At 52.6% G+C, this 18,187-nt stretch overlaps 2 protein-coding genes across 8 annotated transcripts; one reads left to right on the top strand and one right to left on the bottom strand.

Moving 5' to 3' along the window:
- The first annotated feature begins 94 nt into the window (after positions 1-94).
- Positions 95-4,057, top strand: ZBTB25 (zinc finger and BTB domain containing 25). Of its 3 annotated transcripts, none has more exons than XM_031605597.2 (3): positions 95-226; positions 693-872; positions 2,407-4,056. In XM_031605597.2, exons 2-3 carry the CDS (start codon positions 700-702, stop codon positions 3,536-3,538), a joined length of 1,305 nt encoding a protein of 434 aa, XP_031461457.2. In that variant the 5' UTR covers positions 95-226; positions 693-699; the 3' UTR covers positions 3,539-4,056. The 3 variants fall into 3 exon arrangements, with proteins under 3 accessions (XP_031461457.2, XP_089997908.1, XP_031461458.2); XM_090141782.1 differs by having other exon boundaries at positions 192-226; positions 673-872; positions 2,407-4,057; XM_031605598.2 differs by lacking the exon at positions 95-226 and adding an exon at positions 233-517 and having other exon boundaries at positions 2,407-4,057.
- Positions 4,058-8,634: 4,577 nt separating this feature from the next.
- AKAP5 (A-kinase anchoring protein 5) lies at positions 8,635-17,939 on the bottom strand. Of its 5 annotated transcripts, none has more exons than XM_090141777.1 (2): positions 17,184-17,939; positions 8,635-14,689 (listed from the first exon to the last, which is right to left on the bottom strand). In XM_090141777.1, the coding sequence occupies exon 2, from the start codon at positions 14,130-14,132 to the stop codon at positions 12,315-12,317; it is 1,818 nt and encodes a 605-aa protein (XP_089997903.1). In that variant the 5' UTR covers positions 14,133-14,689; positions 17,184-17,939; the 3' UTR covers positions 8,635-12,314. The 5 variants fall into 5 exon arrangements, with proteins under 5 accessions (XP_089997903.1, XP_089997904.1, XP_089997905.1 ...); XM_090141778.1 differs by lacking the exon at positions 17,184-17,939 and adding an exon at positions 16,293-16,389; XM_090141779.1 differs by lacking the exon at positions 17,184-17,939 and adding an exon at positions 16,232-16,254.
- Between the last annotated feature and the right edge of the window lie 248 nt (positions 17,940-18,187).

Here is an 18,187-nt window from a genome sequence, read left to right on the forward strand (position 1 = left end):
CATCGCCGCGTGGACGAAGGCTCAGCGCCGCGCCGCGCAGCGACCGCGCAACCTCCGCGCAGCCGCCTCCCTCGGTTTTTCCACGCGTGGGCTGCCCGGCACGGCCCGGCACGGCTCGGCCCAGCCCAGCCCGGCGGCAGGAAGCGCGGGGGGAGCTGCGCCCACCCCATCCGCCGCGCAGGGAGCGGGCGGAGCCGCGCAGGGTCGGGGCAGCGCTTCCGCGGGGGTAAGCGGTGCGGGGCGGCTGCGCGGGGGGTGCGGTGAGCGGCTCCTCCCGGCCCTCGTGCCCCGGCTGCGATATTCGGGGGGGGAAACAATAGCGCGTATCAGCGTGTATTTGCAGAAGGGGCCGGCGGGTGCGGGGCGGCTCGGCGCCGCACAGTGAGGGCTTTGTGGGGCGGCACAGACTGCCCTCTGTGCGCTTCCCCGCGCCGGGTGCGGTCTGCGCTGAGCGACGGCGCTTTGACGCGTTGTTAAAGTTGGCACCTGCGCAGCACTCGGTGCTGTGGTCTTTGCTGTGCGTAAGAGCAGGGAGCAGATCTCAGCGCGGGGTCGGGACGGGAGGACGGGAGGACGGGAGGTCGGGGAGGGGGGGAATCATTGAAGCTGGGCGCAGCGGGAGGAGGCTCTGGGGCTGTGCTCTGTGCTTGACGGGACTTCGTGCTGGGACAGACCTCCTGTCCTTCTCGCAGACGCGCCATGGACATGGCCGGCCACAGCCTGCTCCTGCTCCAGCAGCTGAACATGCAGCGGGAGTTTGGCTTCCTGTGCGACTGCACAGTTGCCATTGGAGATGTTTACTTCAAAGCCCACAGAGCGGTGCTCGCTGCTTTCTCAAACTATTTTAAGATGATATTTATCCATCAGACAAGGTAAGGATGCGCAGCTCTCTTCCTATGTCCTTACTGCTCTGCTCGGCTTTCTGCTTTTTCCTCTTTCTAAAGGAGTTGCAATCTAAAAGAGCCCAAGTGGGGATGTTATGTGGCCTGAGATTGTTTCCTAACCTGGCCCGCATCTCAGTTCCTGCACAGCCTGCCCAGCACCAGCATTGCCATGGCCTTAGGAATTGCCCCAGCCAAAGAGAAAGCCGATCCCGTGGGGCTCAGGCAGTTTTCTGGCTCAGCTGGATCCCTCCTGACAGGATCCGTGGGCTCAAGGCAGTCAAGGAGCTGTGGCCTTATCTCTTTGCTGCACTTCAGAAGTCTGCAGATAAGAGCCAGGACTGTGAGCATCCACTTATTCCAATCTCCTGTCTGGATGTTTCACCTGACCGGGCCCAGGGCAGTTCTGCAGGTATAGGGAAGTTGGCTTTGAGCCCTAACCTCTGAACTGCAGCGATGGATTAATCCTCTGTGTGTTCCCCCTCCTGCCCTTGGCAGTGAGCTCCTGGCCTCCAGAACCTGCCCAGGAAAATCATCAGAGAATCGCTGGGGTTGGAAGGGATCTCTGGATATCCCCCAGCCCAGCCCCCTGCTAAAGCAGTCCCTGACTGTAGGTTGCACAGGAAAGCATCCAGGTAGGTTATGAATACCTGCAGAGAAGGCGACTGCACCACCTCTCTGGGCAGCCTTTTCCAGCGCTCTGCCGCCCTCACAGTAAATGAATTTTTCCTCATGTTCAAATGGAACTTCCAGTTCGTGCCCATTGCCCTTGTCCTGTCACTGGGCACCACCAAAAAAAGCCTGGCCCCATCCACTTGACTCCTGCCCTTTAGGTATTTATAAGCCTTGATAGGATCCCCTCTCAGTCTCTTCTCCTGCAGGCTGAACAGCCCCAGGGCTCTTGGCTTTTCCCACAGGGGCAATGCTGCAGGCTCCGATCCTCGGCCATCCACACACAGCCATTGCTTAGAAGTGAGACGACAGGCAAACTTCTGTAGCAATAGGTGTTGTTTGCTGACACTTAGGTGCAAAGCTCGTAAAGATTACATGGCAGTGGCGGCTGGATTTATTACCTGAGCACACAAACGCTCCGTGCCTCCTGAGGGTGGCACACATGGCTAGGAGCTGTCACAGGTGGGGCAGACGGAGGCTGGCTGTGCTCACAGTTCTTCACCGCAGCTCTGTGTGCTGTCATTGCAATCACCCAGAATCATAGAATCATTTGAATTGAAAGGGATCCTTAAGAACCATCTGGTCCAACTCCCCTGCAACAAACAGGGACACCTACACCTCCATCAGGTGCTCAGAGCCCCGTCCATACACAAACACATGTGAGCACTGCTGTGCACAGAAGGCAGCCACACTCCTTCAGGCCTTGGCAAGGAGCACTGGCCGTCATGGACCTGCGGCCAGGCAGCAGCGCCTGCATTCTGCGAGCCAATGACGGTGCAGATGAATGGGCAGATAATGGGTCAGGGCTGTAATTTGGAGTCAACGATGTGCTTAATCATCTGTCTTGTTTCAGTGAGTGCATAAAGATTCAGCCTGCAGACATCCAGCCGGACATTTTCAGCTACCTCCTGCACATCATGTACACTGGGAAGGGCCCAAAGCAGGCGGTCAGCCAGAGCCGGCTGGAGGAGGGCATCCGCTTCCTGCACGCTGACCACCTTTCCCACCTCGCTGTCGAGATGAATCAGGCCTTCCCCTCAGAGGCCGTGCAGTCCTCAAACCTCTACGGAATCCAGATCTCCACCGCGCACAAAGCAGCAAAGGAGCGGCCAGGCGCCAAGGAGGCACTGGGCAGTGTGGGGGGCCGGCCTTCTGCCCCAGCTGAGCACCCGCAGCTGCAGCTCTCCCTCGCCATCGGCCTGGACGACAGCAGCCGTGAGCAGCCAGGCCCGCATCCCACAGCCCAGCCCGCAGCGCTGGCCAGGCCGGCAGAGGAGGTGCCAAAGCTTTCTGTCTCCATCAAGCAGGAGAAATGTGAGACTGAGCCTGTGGTGTCCCAGAGCTGCAGCCCTCCTTCCCCGGACAGAGCAAACCCCATCCTTGCCAAGGCCAGCCTCAGGGTGCACCTGTGTCACTACTGCGGGGAGCGCTTTGACTCGCGGGCCGGGCTGCGGGAGCACCTGCACACCCATGTTTCGGGCTCGCTGCCCTTCGGCGTGCCTGCCTCCATCCTGGAGAGCGGCGGGCTCGGCGAGGTGCAGCCCCTGACGGAGGGCAGGGAGAGCGGGCAGCGCCTCGGAGCCTTCCTGCTCAGGGAGGATGAGAACCCGCTGGAACATGCGGGCTGTGGCGAGCTCGAGCCCCTGCAGATCGGGCAGCTCTCCCTCATCTCCAAGGACCACGAGCCGGTGGAGCTGAACTGTAACTTTTCCTTCTCGAGAAAGAGAAAATTGGGCTGCACTGTCTGCGGCCGCACGTTTTTCCGGAAGAGCCAGCTGCTGGAGCACATGTATGCACACCGGGGGAAGCAGCTCAAGCACAGCCGCAGCCCACGGCTGGAGAGTCCCCTCACCCCCAGGTTCCGGCCCTACGGCGACAGCGACAGCGTGGGGAAGAGTTCCAGCTTGTCCCAAGATCACTTGGATGAGTGTTTACTGGAGTCTGATCTCATCCAGGAAAGCGTGGATACGATCCTGGTAGAGTAGCTCTCCCTGTGCAGCCTTTGAACACTGGTTAGGGGCATTTTCTGTGCACTGAGCTGCCAGATCTGACTGTTGTCCTCAGCCAGAGTTGCCCTCTTACTGAGCTAGCTGTGAAGAATGGTGTTTTGGTTTGTGTGTTTACTTTTTTACCTCTCTAACTTTTAAACTCAAGCTAATTCAACTCTAAGTCCTTGGAAGCCTCCATGTGACTTGATTACATTTTCATAGATGTGAACTTGTTCTTGCCCTGCTTTACTGGAATTCGTATCGTGTTGCTGGGTGTGAGGTTTACACATCCCCTAATACATGGAGTGGCATCAAGGGCTGTTTGTAGCCCATAAAATTGCTCTTCTGGTTCTAGATGGAGGGAAATGTAGAGGGAAATACATATATTGTTCTTCCCCAATAGTTTGGTTTTAATTAAAATAAATGAGGAGATAAGTCCCAAAGTTTGTGTTTGTAACTGCAGTTAATAAATCTCTGCATAAATGCACGTGGGAGCCATAAGGCTCATCTTTTCAAGGGAGTTGGTGGCAACCTTGACTTCAACAGGCCCTAGAGTCCTCATCAAATGAATTGCTAATACTTATTTGTGTATTACTTACATAATTAGGAGTTGGATTTGACGATCCTTTTGGGTCCCTTCCAACTCGGGATATTCTGTGATTCTACTTAGAGATGTGCTTAAGGGCTTCACATGGGTTTTTTCCTGTTTCTCCCTCCTCAACTGCAGCTGCATGAACAAGACATACATTGATGCCTCGCTGTGGTCAGCTCCCATTACTGGGCCTTCTGAGCACCAAGGGATGGGAGCTGTGAGGGAACGTCCACTCACGGAGTAACACATCCTGACCAAAGTCTTTACAGGATTCAGCAGCTCACAAGGCTTTGCTACGAGATAGTCATAGAATCATTCAGGTTGAAAAAGATCAATCATCTAGTCCAACCATCAACTCCTATCAACCCATCCATACCATGCCCATGAACCACGTCCCTCAGTGCCACATCTCCATGGTTCTTGAACAAATACATACCATGCTATTCTCTGCTCGTGGAGCCACCTAAGATGGTAAGATGTAAACTTTGTCTTTCATTACTCAATTTCTGAAGCCCAAAAGGGGATTTAAAATTGTACACATTCCTCTTGTGTTTTATCCCTCTGTAGTTTTCCACCAGAGGTACCCATGCTTCCCACCAGCTGGGCTCCAATCCATCCCATCCCAACATTGCTGTACTTATAACACTGAGATTCCTCCTGCAGCGAGAAGCTGGGGCCTGGTGAGCTGCTCCAGTAATCCCAAACCCCATTACTCATTACACATCCCCCAGCCCCTGCGGAATTGAGTCATTGTATAGGAAAGGAGGCTTTGAACAATGGTGAGAACTGTTTGCTGTCAACATGCCCGGTCCACATCTCTTTGTAGCCAGAACCCTCGAGCTGTCATCTCATTCTGGAGTAGGATCTGGAATGAAACCACTGCTGCATTTAGAGCCCGTGGAGGCCATTGTGAGGGTGGCTGCTGGGCAGGGGAGCTGAGCACTGCAGGGGATGGAGTGGCCGCCAAGTTGCGTTTTAAGACAAAGGAAAAAAACAAACAGGCCCTGAGCTTGCATGGATGCTGAGAGGAGTTGCTCTGCCTGCTGTGTGTGCTTGTCGGGGTGCTGGTGTTGCTCTGGTGGGGCTGCGGTGGGCTGCGTGGAAAAAGGGGTTTTGTTGAGCAAACAACGAAACCCTCTCAACAAACAGACCCTCAGGCCAGCTGCTTGCAGATGGGGTCCCTGAAGTTCAGTGGGATGGCTGAAAAATGGAGTGCTGTGACAATTCCCTATTCAGGTTCGCGTGTTTGCTTCCAGCCCCATTAGGAGCACAAAGGAGAATCTGCTGGGTAGAGACAGAGCTGTGCGGGGGAAGTAGAAGCTGCAGAAATGAGCTGAAAGTGACAGTTTTTAGACAGTTGAGCAGTCCATGTGCACTTGGTGACCTCAGTGAGATCTCTAACTCATCTGAACTCATTTCTGTTGAGAGTCAGTGGCCTTTGATGTATTTGCAAGTACTGCCAAGATCAGCAGGACAGATAAACCCATGGTGGGTATGCTTTAAACAAAGGGCAGTCAACAAAGGGCTCAGTATTGGGGACAACAGGAAATGGTGGTTTGGTTTTGGCCATTAAAGGCAGCTTAGTGAAGGTGGTGAGCTGGGCCAGAAGCAATGTCTGTCCGTGCGTCAGCTGTGGTGTGTGCACACCTATTGTCCAGAGGAGGGCCACGAAGATGATCAGGGGACTGGAGCACCTCCCCTATGAGGACAGGCTGAAAGAGCTGGGCTTGTTCAGCCTGGAGAAAAGAAGGCTGCGAGGTGACCTCATTGCAGCCTTCAGTACCTAAAGGGAGCCTACAAAGAGGAGGGGAATCAACTCTTTGAAAGGGTGAGTGACAGCAGGACAAGGGGAAATGGTTTTAAGCTGAGGGAAGGGAGATTTAGGTTGGACGTCAGGGGGAAATTCTTTACAGAGAGAGTGGTGAGGTACTGGAACAGGCTGCCCAGGGAGGTTGTGGATGCCCCATCCCTGGAGGTGTTCAAGGCCAGACTGGATGGGGCCCTGGGCAGCCTGGTCTAGCATTAGGTGGAATGGTTGGTGGCCCTGCGTGTGGCAGGGGGGTTGGAGATTCATGATCCTTGAGGTCCCTTCCAACCCTGGCAATTCTGTGATTCTGTGATTCTGTGATTGCAGGAGCAGCTCTGCATAACACTACAGCTCCATCTCAGCCAGCACTGTGCTCAGCACATCTCTGATATTCCTTACCGTTCCTCCCCCTTTTAGAGTGTGCTTTGGTTTATCTTTGTGACACTGAACATCTGTGACATCAAACGTCGGTGAAAGGCATTTTCTCATCATTTGCAATGGAAGAAATGTATTTTCAGCATTTTTCTTCTGAGTGTTAAAGCACTGTTATAATTAAAGCAGCAGAAGAAGCTGGAGAGACAGAACTGCACACTGCAACCTCCCCTTGCAGGCATCACTTGCTCTCAGCCTTAGAAAATCATAGGAAATCATTTTGGAAGGCAGCTCCATCTTCTAAGCAAGAACAGCAGCTGCTCCTGGGCACATAGGAAGAGGTTTTACCCTTGTATGTAGAACACACTTGGGTTATTTTATACTTAACTCTGAGGCAGGGGCATGCTGGAAAAATCTGCCTGAAATGTACAGCTGGGAAAAATGAAAGCTTTATCCCTGTATGCAGGATAATGATCCTGGTAATTCTTTTCAGTTGCCTGTGATCGATCAATCAATGCACATGAGCTTAGGCAAACAAAGGCTGAACATGTTGCCCAGAGAGGTGGTGGGTGCTCTGTCCGTGGAGACACCCAAGGTCAGGCTGGATGGGGCTCTGAGCACCTAATGGAGCTGTGGATATCTCTGTTCTTTGCAGGGGAGGTTGGACAAGATGGCCTTTGAGAGCTCTTTCCAACTCAAAAAACGGTTATATTATTCAGTGATTCTAAAGACCTGGAGTGATGCCTGGAGGCTTGTAAATGCTCCTGGGATGGCAAAGCTTTGATGAAGCAGGAGCATGAAAAGGCCTTGGCTATGGCCTATGAAAGGGCCTTGGCTATGGCCTATGAAAGGGCCTTGGCTATGGCCTCATGCACTGCAGCAGGTGAGTGCTCAGCCCAGTCCCAAAGCATTAGTGCAGAGCGCTCCTCCAGTGCCCATTAGCCCTGGGGATGTCATCAAGTGCTGCAGTGAGACATCATTTCCATAGGTAATTGAGTGCTATTGACCAGTGCATGCTGCACAACTTCCATGTCATGGAATTGTTTGAATTGGAAGGGACCCTTAGAGGTCGTCTGGTCTGACCCCCCTGCAATGAACACCTGGAGTCAGGGGGAGGGATGCTGGCTGCCAGGAGATGACGCAGGCTCTCTTTGCTCCTTTATTCCAGGCAGAACAACAACAATAATAACCCCCAGCCTTCAGCTCGGTGGGCTGCCCACACAGTGCCTTGCAGTAGGGCCACAGGGCACTGGGACACAGCCCCCGCACTGGGAGTGCCGACAGCAGGATGCACATTGTAAACTCGGAGCACTGAACGTGAGAGTGGAAATAAACCACGAAACGCCGCTCTCATGAGCTTGCTGGAAAGAGCATTTATGCTGGTAATGAATAGTTCTTAAATATGTCAGAGGTGGAAGGCGTAAATTGAGTGCAGGCAAAGCTTTCAGAAGTGCATTGAAAACCATCAGCACATGCAATTCAATCTTATTTCCCATTTCATTTCCATGTTCCATAAGCAGGCGCAGGCTTCGGGCCATTGGCTCCCAGTAGCCCAGGAGGATCTTCATCCTCAGCTCATCACGTCCCTCCCACAGGCAGCAGCCAGCAGCACGATGTGACACACAACTGAGCTCAACTCCAGCTTTGCTGCCGGGTAAGGAGCTGACAGGCTTCTCTTCTCTGCTCCTGCCAAAAAGGAGCTCTTTGCGTGGGTGTCCTGGCGGTCCAGCACTAGGATAAGCTATTCTGAGCAAAGAAAACTGGGAAGGAAAAAGAGAATGAAGTCCTAAATGGCACGCCAGTTAGGTATTTACAGTTGGAGCGATGTCAGGACTGAATTCCCTGAAATGCAATCACAGCACATGTGGGATTTGCATGTTTCATTAAGAAACAGTAATGACGCAGCTTCAAAGGCAGCTTAATAGCGGAAACGCTTCCATGAAATATTCTAACCCAGACACCTCCGCCCTCAAAACAAAGGAGCAGCACAGCACAGCACCTCGGTGCCTCAGTTTCACCTGAGCTAAATCGTGCTGGAGAAGCCATGCAGCTGCTGCTGAGGTCAAACTTATGGGATGATAGGGGCTGTACCCAGCTCTAGTGGGAGATGATGCCTTCATCTCACTCATTTGAGTTACAAAAGGGTTTTTCTCCCTTTCGTATCCAGCGTGTTTGTCAATTTGTATGTTATAACAGCAGTTTGTAAATGTGGTTTGGGGGTATTTTTCACTGAGATCCACTTCCAAGCTGAATGGACTTTGAGTTCGTCACAGAACAGCCCCACTGTTAGCAAAGAACTGTGTTTTCCACAGCGAGCTGCAAAAAGAAATGTGACAATGGTGCCTCCAAAAAAGGCTGATCTATTCTGTTCCTTAAATAACCATACAAGCAATAACATCCTCTGATTAGTTAAACAAAAACACATTTAATGTAAAGATTTTATCTGGCTGCAAATTAAATACTTCATTATTGTAATACCACCCAACAAGAGCTAACAAGAACCGTTTCTCTGGGAAATGAATCTGCAGATGTAAAAGAATATTAAAGCAAATTATTTAAATCAATCTGTTCCCTTGGAGTGTTTCATTATTTTGAGTTACAGATGCGGAAGTCCTCTATGTACAGGAGGAGTGATAGGAAGGCTTTGCTGGTCCGCCAGCAGGGTCCCACTTCCACCCATCACTTCCAAGCACAGAATTCCCATGTAGTGCACGAGCTTGCCCAATTTATTTTGGGCACCTATGACAAAACTCTTGAATTTTCATGTGACATAAGCACACGTATGAAAACACCCATCGTTTATGCAGGGAAAGCACCAATTCCAGTGCTGGGTTCCCACTTGCTGTAGTCCCTCCAGCAGCAGATCGGGCCTCAGCGCACAATGCAGTGCCCCCTGGGCAGAGCACAGGCAGGGGACTTGTTGAACAGCAAGCTGAGCCATAGCTGCCAAAAGGAGTGCTGGAAACATCTGGGAAAGAAAGCAGCAGTGCAGACTGCGGGGTGAGCAGGAGAACAAATTAATTAATTGCGATGCAGCTACAAAGCAACACTTCCATATCCGAGAGGGGCAGCAGAGCGACGAGGAGGCAGATGGCCCAGAAGCAATCCCAACCAGCCAGAGCAGGCCCAGGCTATGCACTGTGCCCATTTCTTACGGCTGTGAGGAGGAAACAGTCCTGAACCCTCTCTAGTGCTCTTGTGCAGCCAAGCAGCCCCGTGCTTCTCGGAATGGTTCTGCTCCAAAAGTGTACAGTTCCTGTGATTCATTAATGTCCAATTCTCTCATTGTAATGGGGGAGCAGAGAAACTTAATTAAGTCATTAACAGCCATTAGAAGTCTGTGTTTTGTTCTGAAAACCTGAAAGAATAATCAGTATTAATACTATTTAAAGTGTACATTTTTTTCAACTTTTTAATATGCTGTAAAGTGCCTCAAGTCCTTAGGAGCCCCATACTCTGGAAGCTTGGGCTCTGCAGTCTGTTCCACTCTCTTCTGATGAGCAAAGCAGCTCATCCAATGGTGATTCAATTGCTGGGCTGCTCTTCTGAGCCAGATGAGATTTGTGATCCTTCATAAATACCTGCTGGAGTCTGTGGGCTTTCAGGAATCTGTGAGTGGGAAAGACAGGGCAGCAGCCAGAAGGAAACCTTATTTAAGAAAAAAACATGCAGGAAGAGTGAGTCTTAAAACATTTCAGGTCTATTAATGTGAAGGCTGCTACTCATCAGATGGCCACCTGGAAATGCTGCACATTACTGGATGGCACGGTGGGTTATCAGCTCTGCTACAAAATCTCTATGCCCAGTTAATCGCAAGTCAGGAAAACAAGAGGTACACTCAACTTTAATGAACTAATTCCAAGTTACATGTATGAGTGGAACAGAGGGAAAACAGCTATGAAAAGGATGCAAACACAGCCCTGGGTACAGAGCAGCTGACAGTCCTGCAGGCTCTGGGCTGGACCCACACAATGCTGCTCTTCTCTCTCCATTCAGGGAGTGCCTCCTCCTGCAATGGACTATTTTCTGTGGTGATGTAGCATTAAATCCTCCGCAAACTGCTCAGCACATGGATAGGAGACAAGTGCCTGGCCACGCCTGGGGTATTTCATGTCACTTGCTGAGAACCCAGGGGTGCCCCTGCAGCCAAGGCATGGAGATGCTGCAGCCATTCCATCAGCACCAACCCATCCCTTTGCCCACACAGCTCACAGCACAGCTCCAGCACAAGCACAGCTCCTCCCAGGTGCTGCAGCAGCTCCAAAGCTATACACAGTCCTTAAAAAGCACCTTTCAAAATGATGGCAAAATGCCTGAAAGGAACAATAGGAAGTGCAAAGCCATTAATATACACGCTGAATTATTGATAACGTTAAATAAATTCACAGAAAAAAAAAAGGCAGTCTGATTTTTTCCAAGTTTAACGTGCACAGAAAGACACCATGGCACTCCCTGCTGGTACTCCTCTCGCAGCAGCAGAGATCCTTTCTCAAAGTTCAAAACATGGTTGTGCACCGGGTTCTTGGAGAGTTGTCAGCGCCGAGCAGAAAACCTCCGTGTCCCCACTGTGGTCACTGAGCAGTTGCCAGGGGAGGCTGCTATTTCTTACAGGCTGAGAATGGGGCAGGAGAACTTTCTCAGCAGAAAAGGCAGACTTTCACGCAGCAGTGTGTAAATCCCAACCGTGCAGCTGCAATCCTAAATTATCAAAAGGCCCCTTTCTTCCAGAGGGCTGGCAGTGAGAGGTGATGTGCACCCGCACACACCACGTGTGTGCACACGCTGCATGCACACCTCCTTAACAGAGCAGTTTGTATTTTTCTGACAGCAGTCGGCCTGTCTGGGTGTTTTGTGGCAGTGTCCCCAGCCCTCATGTCTGGGTTTTCCCTGAGGACTTTGGTGAGATGGCTCTGGTGTTCATGGTGCATTTTGGACTGGTCACCACAGAGCCAGCTGGGATTTCTGCGGGGGGTCTCTGTGAAGTGAAGGGATGGATGGACACGTGGACACAGCCAGTGACCAAATCCCCTCCCAACATGGAGCAATTCCATGGCCTGCAGCACATCCTTGCCACCACGCTATTTCAACACCGAGGCAAGAGTTGACTGCATGCAGCACACTGCTATTTATATTACATGCCATACGTTAAAAAACAAAAACAAAAAACAACACCATATCCAAGGGAAGTTTCACCATGGCAGACAAAAGAAGGCAAGGCCAGGGGCTCCCTGTGGCCAGCATGCTCCAGCCTGGCCCTCATCACCACACCATGGGGAGAACTGTGCTCAGCAGTGCAATGGGCCCCAGCAGACAAAGTGAGGGCATGCTCTTGGTGTTTGTGCAGCCTGAAGTCAGCAAGGAGAGCTGATGCTGTACTGCAGTGGATGGGTAATACACAGGCTGCTTCTGACAAGGGAATAGGCTGGAGGAGTAGGCTAGGGGCCTTAGGCTGGCCAATATGTGCTGCTCACTGCATTCACCCAGTTCCACCTAATGGGACTTCAGACCATGGTTTCCTACACCTCCGAATGCAGTGCTAACTGCTTGGCATAGATACCACTGATTGCACATCTCAGCCCCTTCTCCCTCCCTTGTACCCACTGAGCAAACCTCCAGCCGTGCTCAACACTCACTGAACTGAACCCAATGGCAGGAGGTTTCTCGCTGCCTGCGGGGCCTCTTCCTAAAAGCACATTAACGTTTAAAACACTAACAGCAGGGAAGTCTGGAATGGAAGACAGCAGAAACATGGCCTCAACATAAAGATGCTAGTAAATGAAAACACTGCAACACTTGCACTTTCCTGTAGCCAGGCCTAGTGCGCTCCCTGTGCTCAGCAGGGCCTGTCCCATGCCCCAGCACCAGTTTCATACACATAATAAACACACACACAACTTCACGGGCATGCAGAGTTAACTAAGCAGTGGCCTCCAGAGCCCTCTTGCTCCCCTCCTCTGGCCAAAGTAGCTTGGAATCACCCTCATCTGGGGGCATCGTCACCCTCACAGAAAACTGTTGTGTTTATTCTGTTCCAGAGCCATCTCGTTGACCAGCTGCTCTATGGATGACTGGATGGCTGCCTTCACAAGGGAAGATGCGGTTTCTATGAGGAGCAACTCGTACTGATCCGAAGTCCTGTGCCCCTGCTCACCCAGACCTTTCTCTTCCACCACAGCATCACTGCCAGCCCCAGGGCCTTCTTTTTGACCAAAATCAAAGCTCCCACTGGATTTTTTATTCCTTTTTTGCTTCTTGTGGTGTAAAACCGGGGATGGCTCATAGGCCTGGTCAGAATCGGTGTCATCAGAGTCCACGGCTTCAGTGATGGTGATGACGATGCCAACGCCGGTGCCCACGTTGACTTCAGGTTTCTCCTGATGGCTGGAGCCGCTCTGCACACTCGTTGCATCATCCTTAGACACTGATGGACTGAAATCCATTGTGGTCTCCTCAGATTTGCACTCCTTGGGGAGATCAGTGTTCCTCTCCGACTCATCCCTTTCAGGAAGCTCCTTGCAGACTGTGGCTATCTCCTGCACCTCAGTGATGTCAGGTGTGCCACTGGGTTGATCTGTGGAAACCGGCGCTTCAGGAGTGACTTCTCCCTCTTCCACTTGGGCTGTAGATTGACTCCCCTCAGGCAGCTTTTCCTGCACAGGTTCATTGACAGGCTCCAAACTGGTTATTTCTGACTGAGCGATGTACTCTGTGTGTTCATCCACTTCAGGCCTGGCCTCTCCCGAGGGCTCACTCCTCCCACTGGCATCGGCACCTTCTGCTGATACGCCCAGGTCCTCTGCAGGCAGCGGGCTTAGGGCTTCAGCACTGCCACAGGGCTCTGCTGGGGCCACATCTTCTTCAGGGAGCGACTCAGCCTTGTCACATGGCTCTGCTGGGGCAGAGTTTTGTGCAGGGAGCAGACTGAGGGATTTGGCCTTGTCAGAGGGCTCTGCTTGGGCTATGTCCTCTGCAAGGAGTGGGCTGAGGGACTCAGCTTTGCCACAGGGCTCTGCTGAAGCCGTGTCCTCTGCAAGGAGTGGGCTGAGGGACTCAGCCTTGTCACAGGGCTCTGCTGGGGCCATGTCCTCTGCAGGGAGTGGACTGAGGGACTCAGCTTTATCACAAGGCTCTGCTGAAGCTGTGTCCTCTGCAAGGAGGGGGCTGAGGGACTCAGCCTTGTCACAGGGCTCTGCTGGGGCCATGTCCTCTGCAGGGAGTGGACCGAGGGACTCAGCCTTGTTGCAGGGCTCTGCTGGGTCCATGTCCTCCAGCTCTTCAATGGCTTTATTCAAAATGCCCATCACTTCGTTGGCTTGGACACTGTCCTCTGACTCCTCCACCACCTCTGAGGGGCTGGGCTTTTTCTTGCTTCTCAAGAAGCGCACACAGGGCATCTTCACCCCTGTGCTGGCCTTTTTCCTTGGAAGACCTTGTGCACAGCTCTCCTCCGCATCCATCTCCAGCTGCACCTGGGAATCAGAAGATACCTTCTTCCGTGAAGAGGATTTCTGCCCTCTCCGAGGTTTTGTGAGACTTTTGAGAGCTGCCCAGGCTCCTCTGGAGGGTCGCAATCGAGCAGAAGCTTTTGCCTCCCCTGGGTCTGTGCTGATGCATTGATTTTTCTCCTCCGAGGCTCCAGAAGCTCCCTCACATGCATCCTTAGTTGTCAGCCCCTTCTTACAGGACTTCTTCCGCTTCTTAAAACAGAGCATGGAGGGTTTTTCTGCCTGTTCTTCCAATGGGGGGCATGGTGTCCCTGCGCTAGGAGTCTCCAGCTCGCTCGGGTTCTCCATTTGTATTTCCTTAGCAGCCTTTGCCATATTTGCACCTCTCCTTCGTCTGTGTATTGACTTTCTTGATTAATGCATAAAAGCTGCAGAGATGCTCAAACGGCTTTTTCCCCAAATTGTCCTCAAAACAACAATAGTTGCTTCTTAGCAAGCAGATGCGGCAATGTGCAGAGCTGTTCCAATGAAGCTATTGCATCCACTTTATAACTCCCATTGCATCTTCTTACTCTCCTTATTGCCTCTCCAAGGAGTCCCAGGCAGACTTGAAGAACCAGAGTCACTCTCACCTCTGAGATACCCCACTTCAGGTTGTGCTCCTCTAACAGTACACCACAGAATGGACAGTCTGACCTTGGTTTTACTCCCTCAAAGGATGACAAGTCAAGCCAACAGTTAACAACTTTTATTCAGCCCATGGACAGTTCGAGGGAAACGAAGAACGCTTGAAGCAACGTGGAGGCAGTGAGTGGAGGTGTTCTGCCCCCCAGTGCCAGCTCAGCTGCTGCTGTGCTTTGGATTCTGATCAGCTCCTGACACAGGTTGGGTGAGGTTTGCCTCTGATCCTGCTTGATGCTCCCAGCTCTGACCTGCAACACAATGAACAAGTGGTAAGAAGCACAGAGCAAAAATCAAAGGATTGAGAAGTAATTCTGAGCAGAGTATTTCAGCCTGGGATGCAGACAAGGGACAAAAAAGCAATTCTACCTCTGGATACCAATATCCAAAGGCAAAATAAAGCCACTATTATGCCAACTTAGCGCTGTTCCAACACAGAAAACACTACTTTGCATGGCAGAAGTGGCTGTATTTTTTTCTAATTGCTCATATTATGACAAATCTATATTACTCACACAAGCATATATTTCCTGCTCCTACACTTGGCTCCATCTTCCCCCACCACTCTCTATGCACTCACACTTTGCAACCCGGGAAATCACACCCCGAGACCGCCGATATTTTTATTTTTAATGCACCAGCTGACAATATGCAAAACGCCGAATACAAGAGGAGGAATACAAAAGCGAAATCACACGGCAAGAAGGAAGCGCATCTACGCTACGTGCACGCCTCCCATGGCAACCTCAATTAACACCACACGCGTCCATCAGCGCTGTCACCCTTGCAAAAATCAAAGGCACAAAGGGAACGTTTAGGAAAGGAGGGAGCGCGCTGCAGCCCAACTTCTCGCGGCCGTCCGGCGCCTCCCGGAGCCCTCCGGGCGCAGCAGAGCCGCGTGGCGGCGCCGTCCCGACCCGGGGCTGCCGCTGCCGCTCCCGGGGGCGCTGGCGGCTCCGGAGCTCCGTGCCCCCGGCGGGGCTGCAGCCCGCAGCGCACGTTGCGTTCTGTTCGCTGGTTCTGAAGCGGAAAATGCGCTCGGCGGCCACGTGGGAAAGACGAAGCCCGGTGCTCTCGAGCGCACCCCAGCTCTGGAGCCCGCGTCCAGACGAGTCTGGGGTCGCTTCGTGGGCATCGGCACCGGGACCGCGAGCCGCCGAGCGCCGCCGCTCCCCCCGCCCGCCCGCAGCCCTCCGAGGGGACGCGCGGGCTCCCGAACTCGGGGTGCCGCCCCCTTCCGACACCCCCTCTTCCGTGTCCCCGCTCCCCGTCCCCGCGGGTCCCCTCAGCATCTCACCTGCGGCGCGGCGCGGCCCGACCGCGGCTCCGCGCGGCCCCTGCGCGGCTGCGCTGCCGCCGCCTCCCGCCGCAGCCGCGCCCCCCGGGCCGGCGGGGAGGGCGCTGCCGGCAGCCCCCCGCCTCCCGCCCCCCGGCCGCGCAGCCCCTCCGCTCACGCAGCATCCCCGCGGCGGCCCCCCCTCCCCCCCGCTCGGCATCCTGCCCCGTTCGCGGAGCACCGTCCCTCTCCGCCTTCCTTCCCCGCGCAGGGCGCGAGGCAGCAGCAGCAGATGTACAACGGGAGAAGTCAAGAGGATCTTCCCGAAGGCTGAGCCGCGGTTCGCGGCTCGAATGCCGGCTGCGAGCGGAAAGACAGCCGGGAGGAAGAGCCGGCGAGGATCCGCGGACCAGGTACAGCGTGCGATGGGAGCTCTGCTCCTGGCAGCGGTTTTTCTGCCGCCTGAAACCTGGGCAGCGCTTAGCCCTGCCCGCTTGGGTCGCTGCAGGAGCCGCACCTTTAGAGCGGGGTTAACGGCAGCCGGGGCCCGAGTTTAAGCAAAACCTCATCTGAAATACCTGACAAGACGCCTCAGTCCTAGGCGTCTTTTTTTCCTTCACGCTTGCCAATATCTGACTTTAAAATTGCGTCCCCAGTGTTATGATTGACGGGAGAGCCTCCGGGAAATGACTACAAGTGCAACTGAAGAACCACATGAAGCCATGGTTGGAGCTGCCTCAACGTCCCCATTCATCCCACCGGGGAGCTCAGCGACGCCCACCGATGTGAGGATATTAATTGCTTCGCAGCATGTTGGCACACTGCAGTGCAGGCCATGGAGCATACATCGAGCCTGCAAGTGGCTTCCAGTGGAGGCCATCCTTAAAAAAACACACGTGGCCTCCTCCCTCCCTAAAAAGGGGAGAAACTGTGTTCTTCTGGCTGAAATCTCAGCCTATAGGACAGAAGCACACATCATGCAACCACAAGAAACCATCATTTTAAAAGCTCCCTAACGAGACGTGTTTGCTGGCATTCATTCGTTATAATAAATTTCATTTGGAAACAGCTCCTCTCCAGAGGGTAGGCAGTGGGTTCTAATTAGGGTACAGTTCTCAGGAGAGCTAAGCACAGGCCATCAGCACGAGGCCATTTCCCCTCATTCCAGATGGAGGGGGGATACAGGCAGCTACCTGTAACATGCGCTACCTGCAGCGTCAGCTCCAATCCATCCCCTCTGAAACCACCTTGCACAGAACTCAATTATTCTGTTATTCCATGGGAGGACAGTAACACCAAGGAATGTGACACACAGGAGATAGATAATGGGGTAGGAGATGGATAAGATTGAACAAATCTGTATTGTTTCCTAGCAATGTGATGTGAAGCTCTCATTATGGCACAGCAAAAGGAATGGCCATCACAGCAGCTAAGGAGCTGGGCCCACATATCGCCTACTGAGAACATACCTGCATTTAATTGATTTTTTGCTCCAGGCAACAGGAGGAGAAGACAACCTTCCAGTTGTCAGTTAGAAGAGAGTAAGCATTCTTTGTGTCCTAGGTGATGGGTCAAGAACTAACAGCTGCCGTACTCAGTCCCAAACGAGCAAAGAAACCAACAACCCACCCAACTTATTTATGAATCAGCGTTGCAAGTAGGGACAGTAGGAACACACTTCCCACAACATTTGGAGCACATTGTAGAAAAGCATTTGCCACTCATCTCTGGAGATGCTTGGGGCTATTTTTTCACTATTTGGTGCCGGCCTTTAGGCTTTGTTGTCAGCAGTCCCCCACTGTTCAGCAAATTCACGTCCAGTTTGCGTGGCTGTGCCATGGTGTTGCCTCACTGCATGCTGTGGCCTAGAGACTTCCTGAACCGTCTCCTCTCAACCACATGTCTACGATCTCATGCTGAACTAAAAGGAGGCTAATCTTAGCATAAATTAGCACTTATCCCATCTTTCATAAGCATAAAATGAAGGTGGAACACAGAGCGCTTGCAGGAAAGCAGTGCAACAGGGAAGCCTCTGCAAGATGAGAGAATGAGGATTAAATGTAGGAACTGACAGCAGTCTTGGCAGCAACAGCTGTGGCAATCTGCAGCAAGGAAAGGCTCCACCAAGGTGCTGCAGGTGGACTTCCAGCCAGGCCTTTGGGGTGGTGCAGCAACAGGGGATGCCCCTCCTGACCCCATGCAGGTGGCCTTTTTGTGCTCTGTAAAACCTGTCTGCCAGCAACTTCTCAGCCAAATACCACCGAGAAGAAAATCTGAGGAGGCCGTGAGTGTATCTCAAGTGTGCTTACGACAATTTAAATTATTCTGTCTTTGCTTCTGTGACAACTAGGTAATTTTTATATAATTATTCTCCCTTACTGAATAACTTGCTCTCTCTATATTTAGTATCTGTGTACTACAGATGCATCCTTACACTGGTGCACACCTACACCACAACTCTCCCAGTTCTCAC

Source organism: Phasianus colchicus, chromosome 5 (genome assembly GCF_987193195.1).
Source record: "Phasianus colchicus chromosome 5, bPhaCol1.hap1.1, whole genome shotgun sequence".
NCBI lineage: Eukaryota > Metazoa > Chordata > Aves > Galliformes > Phasianidae > Phasianus > Phasianus colchicus.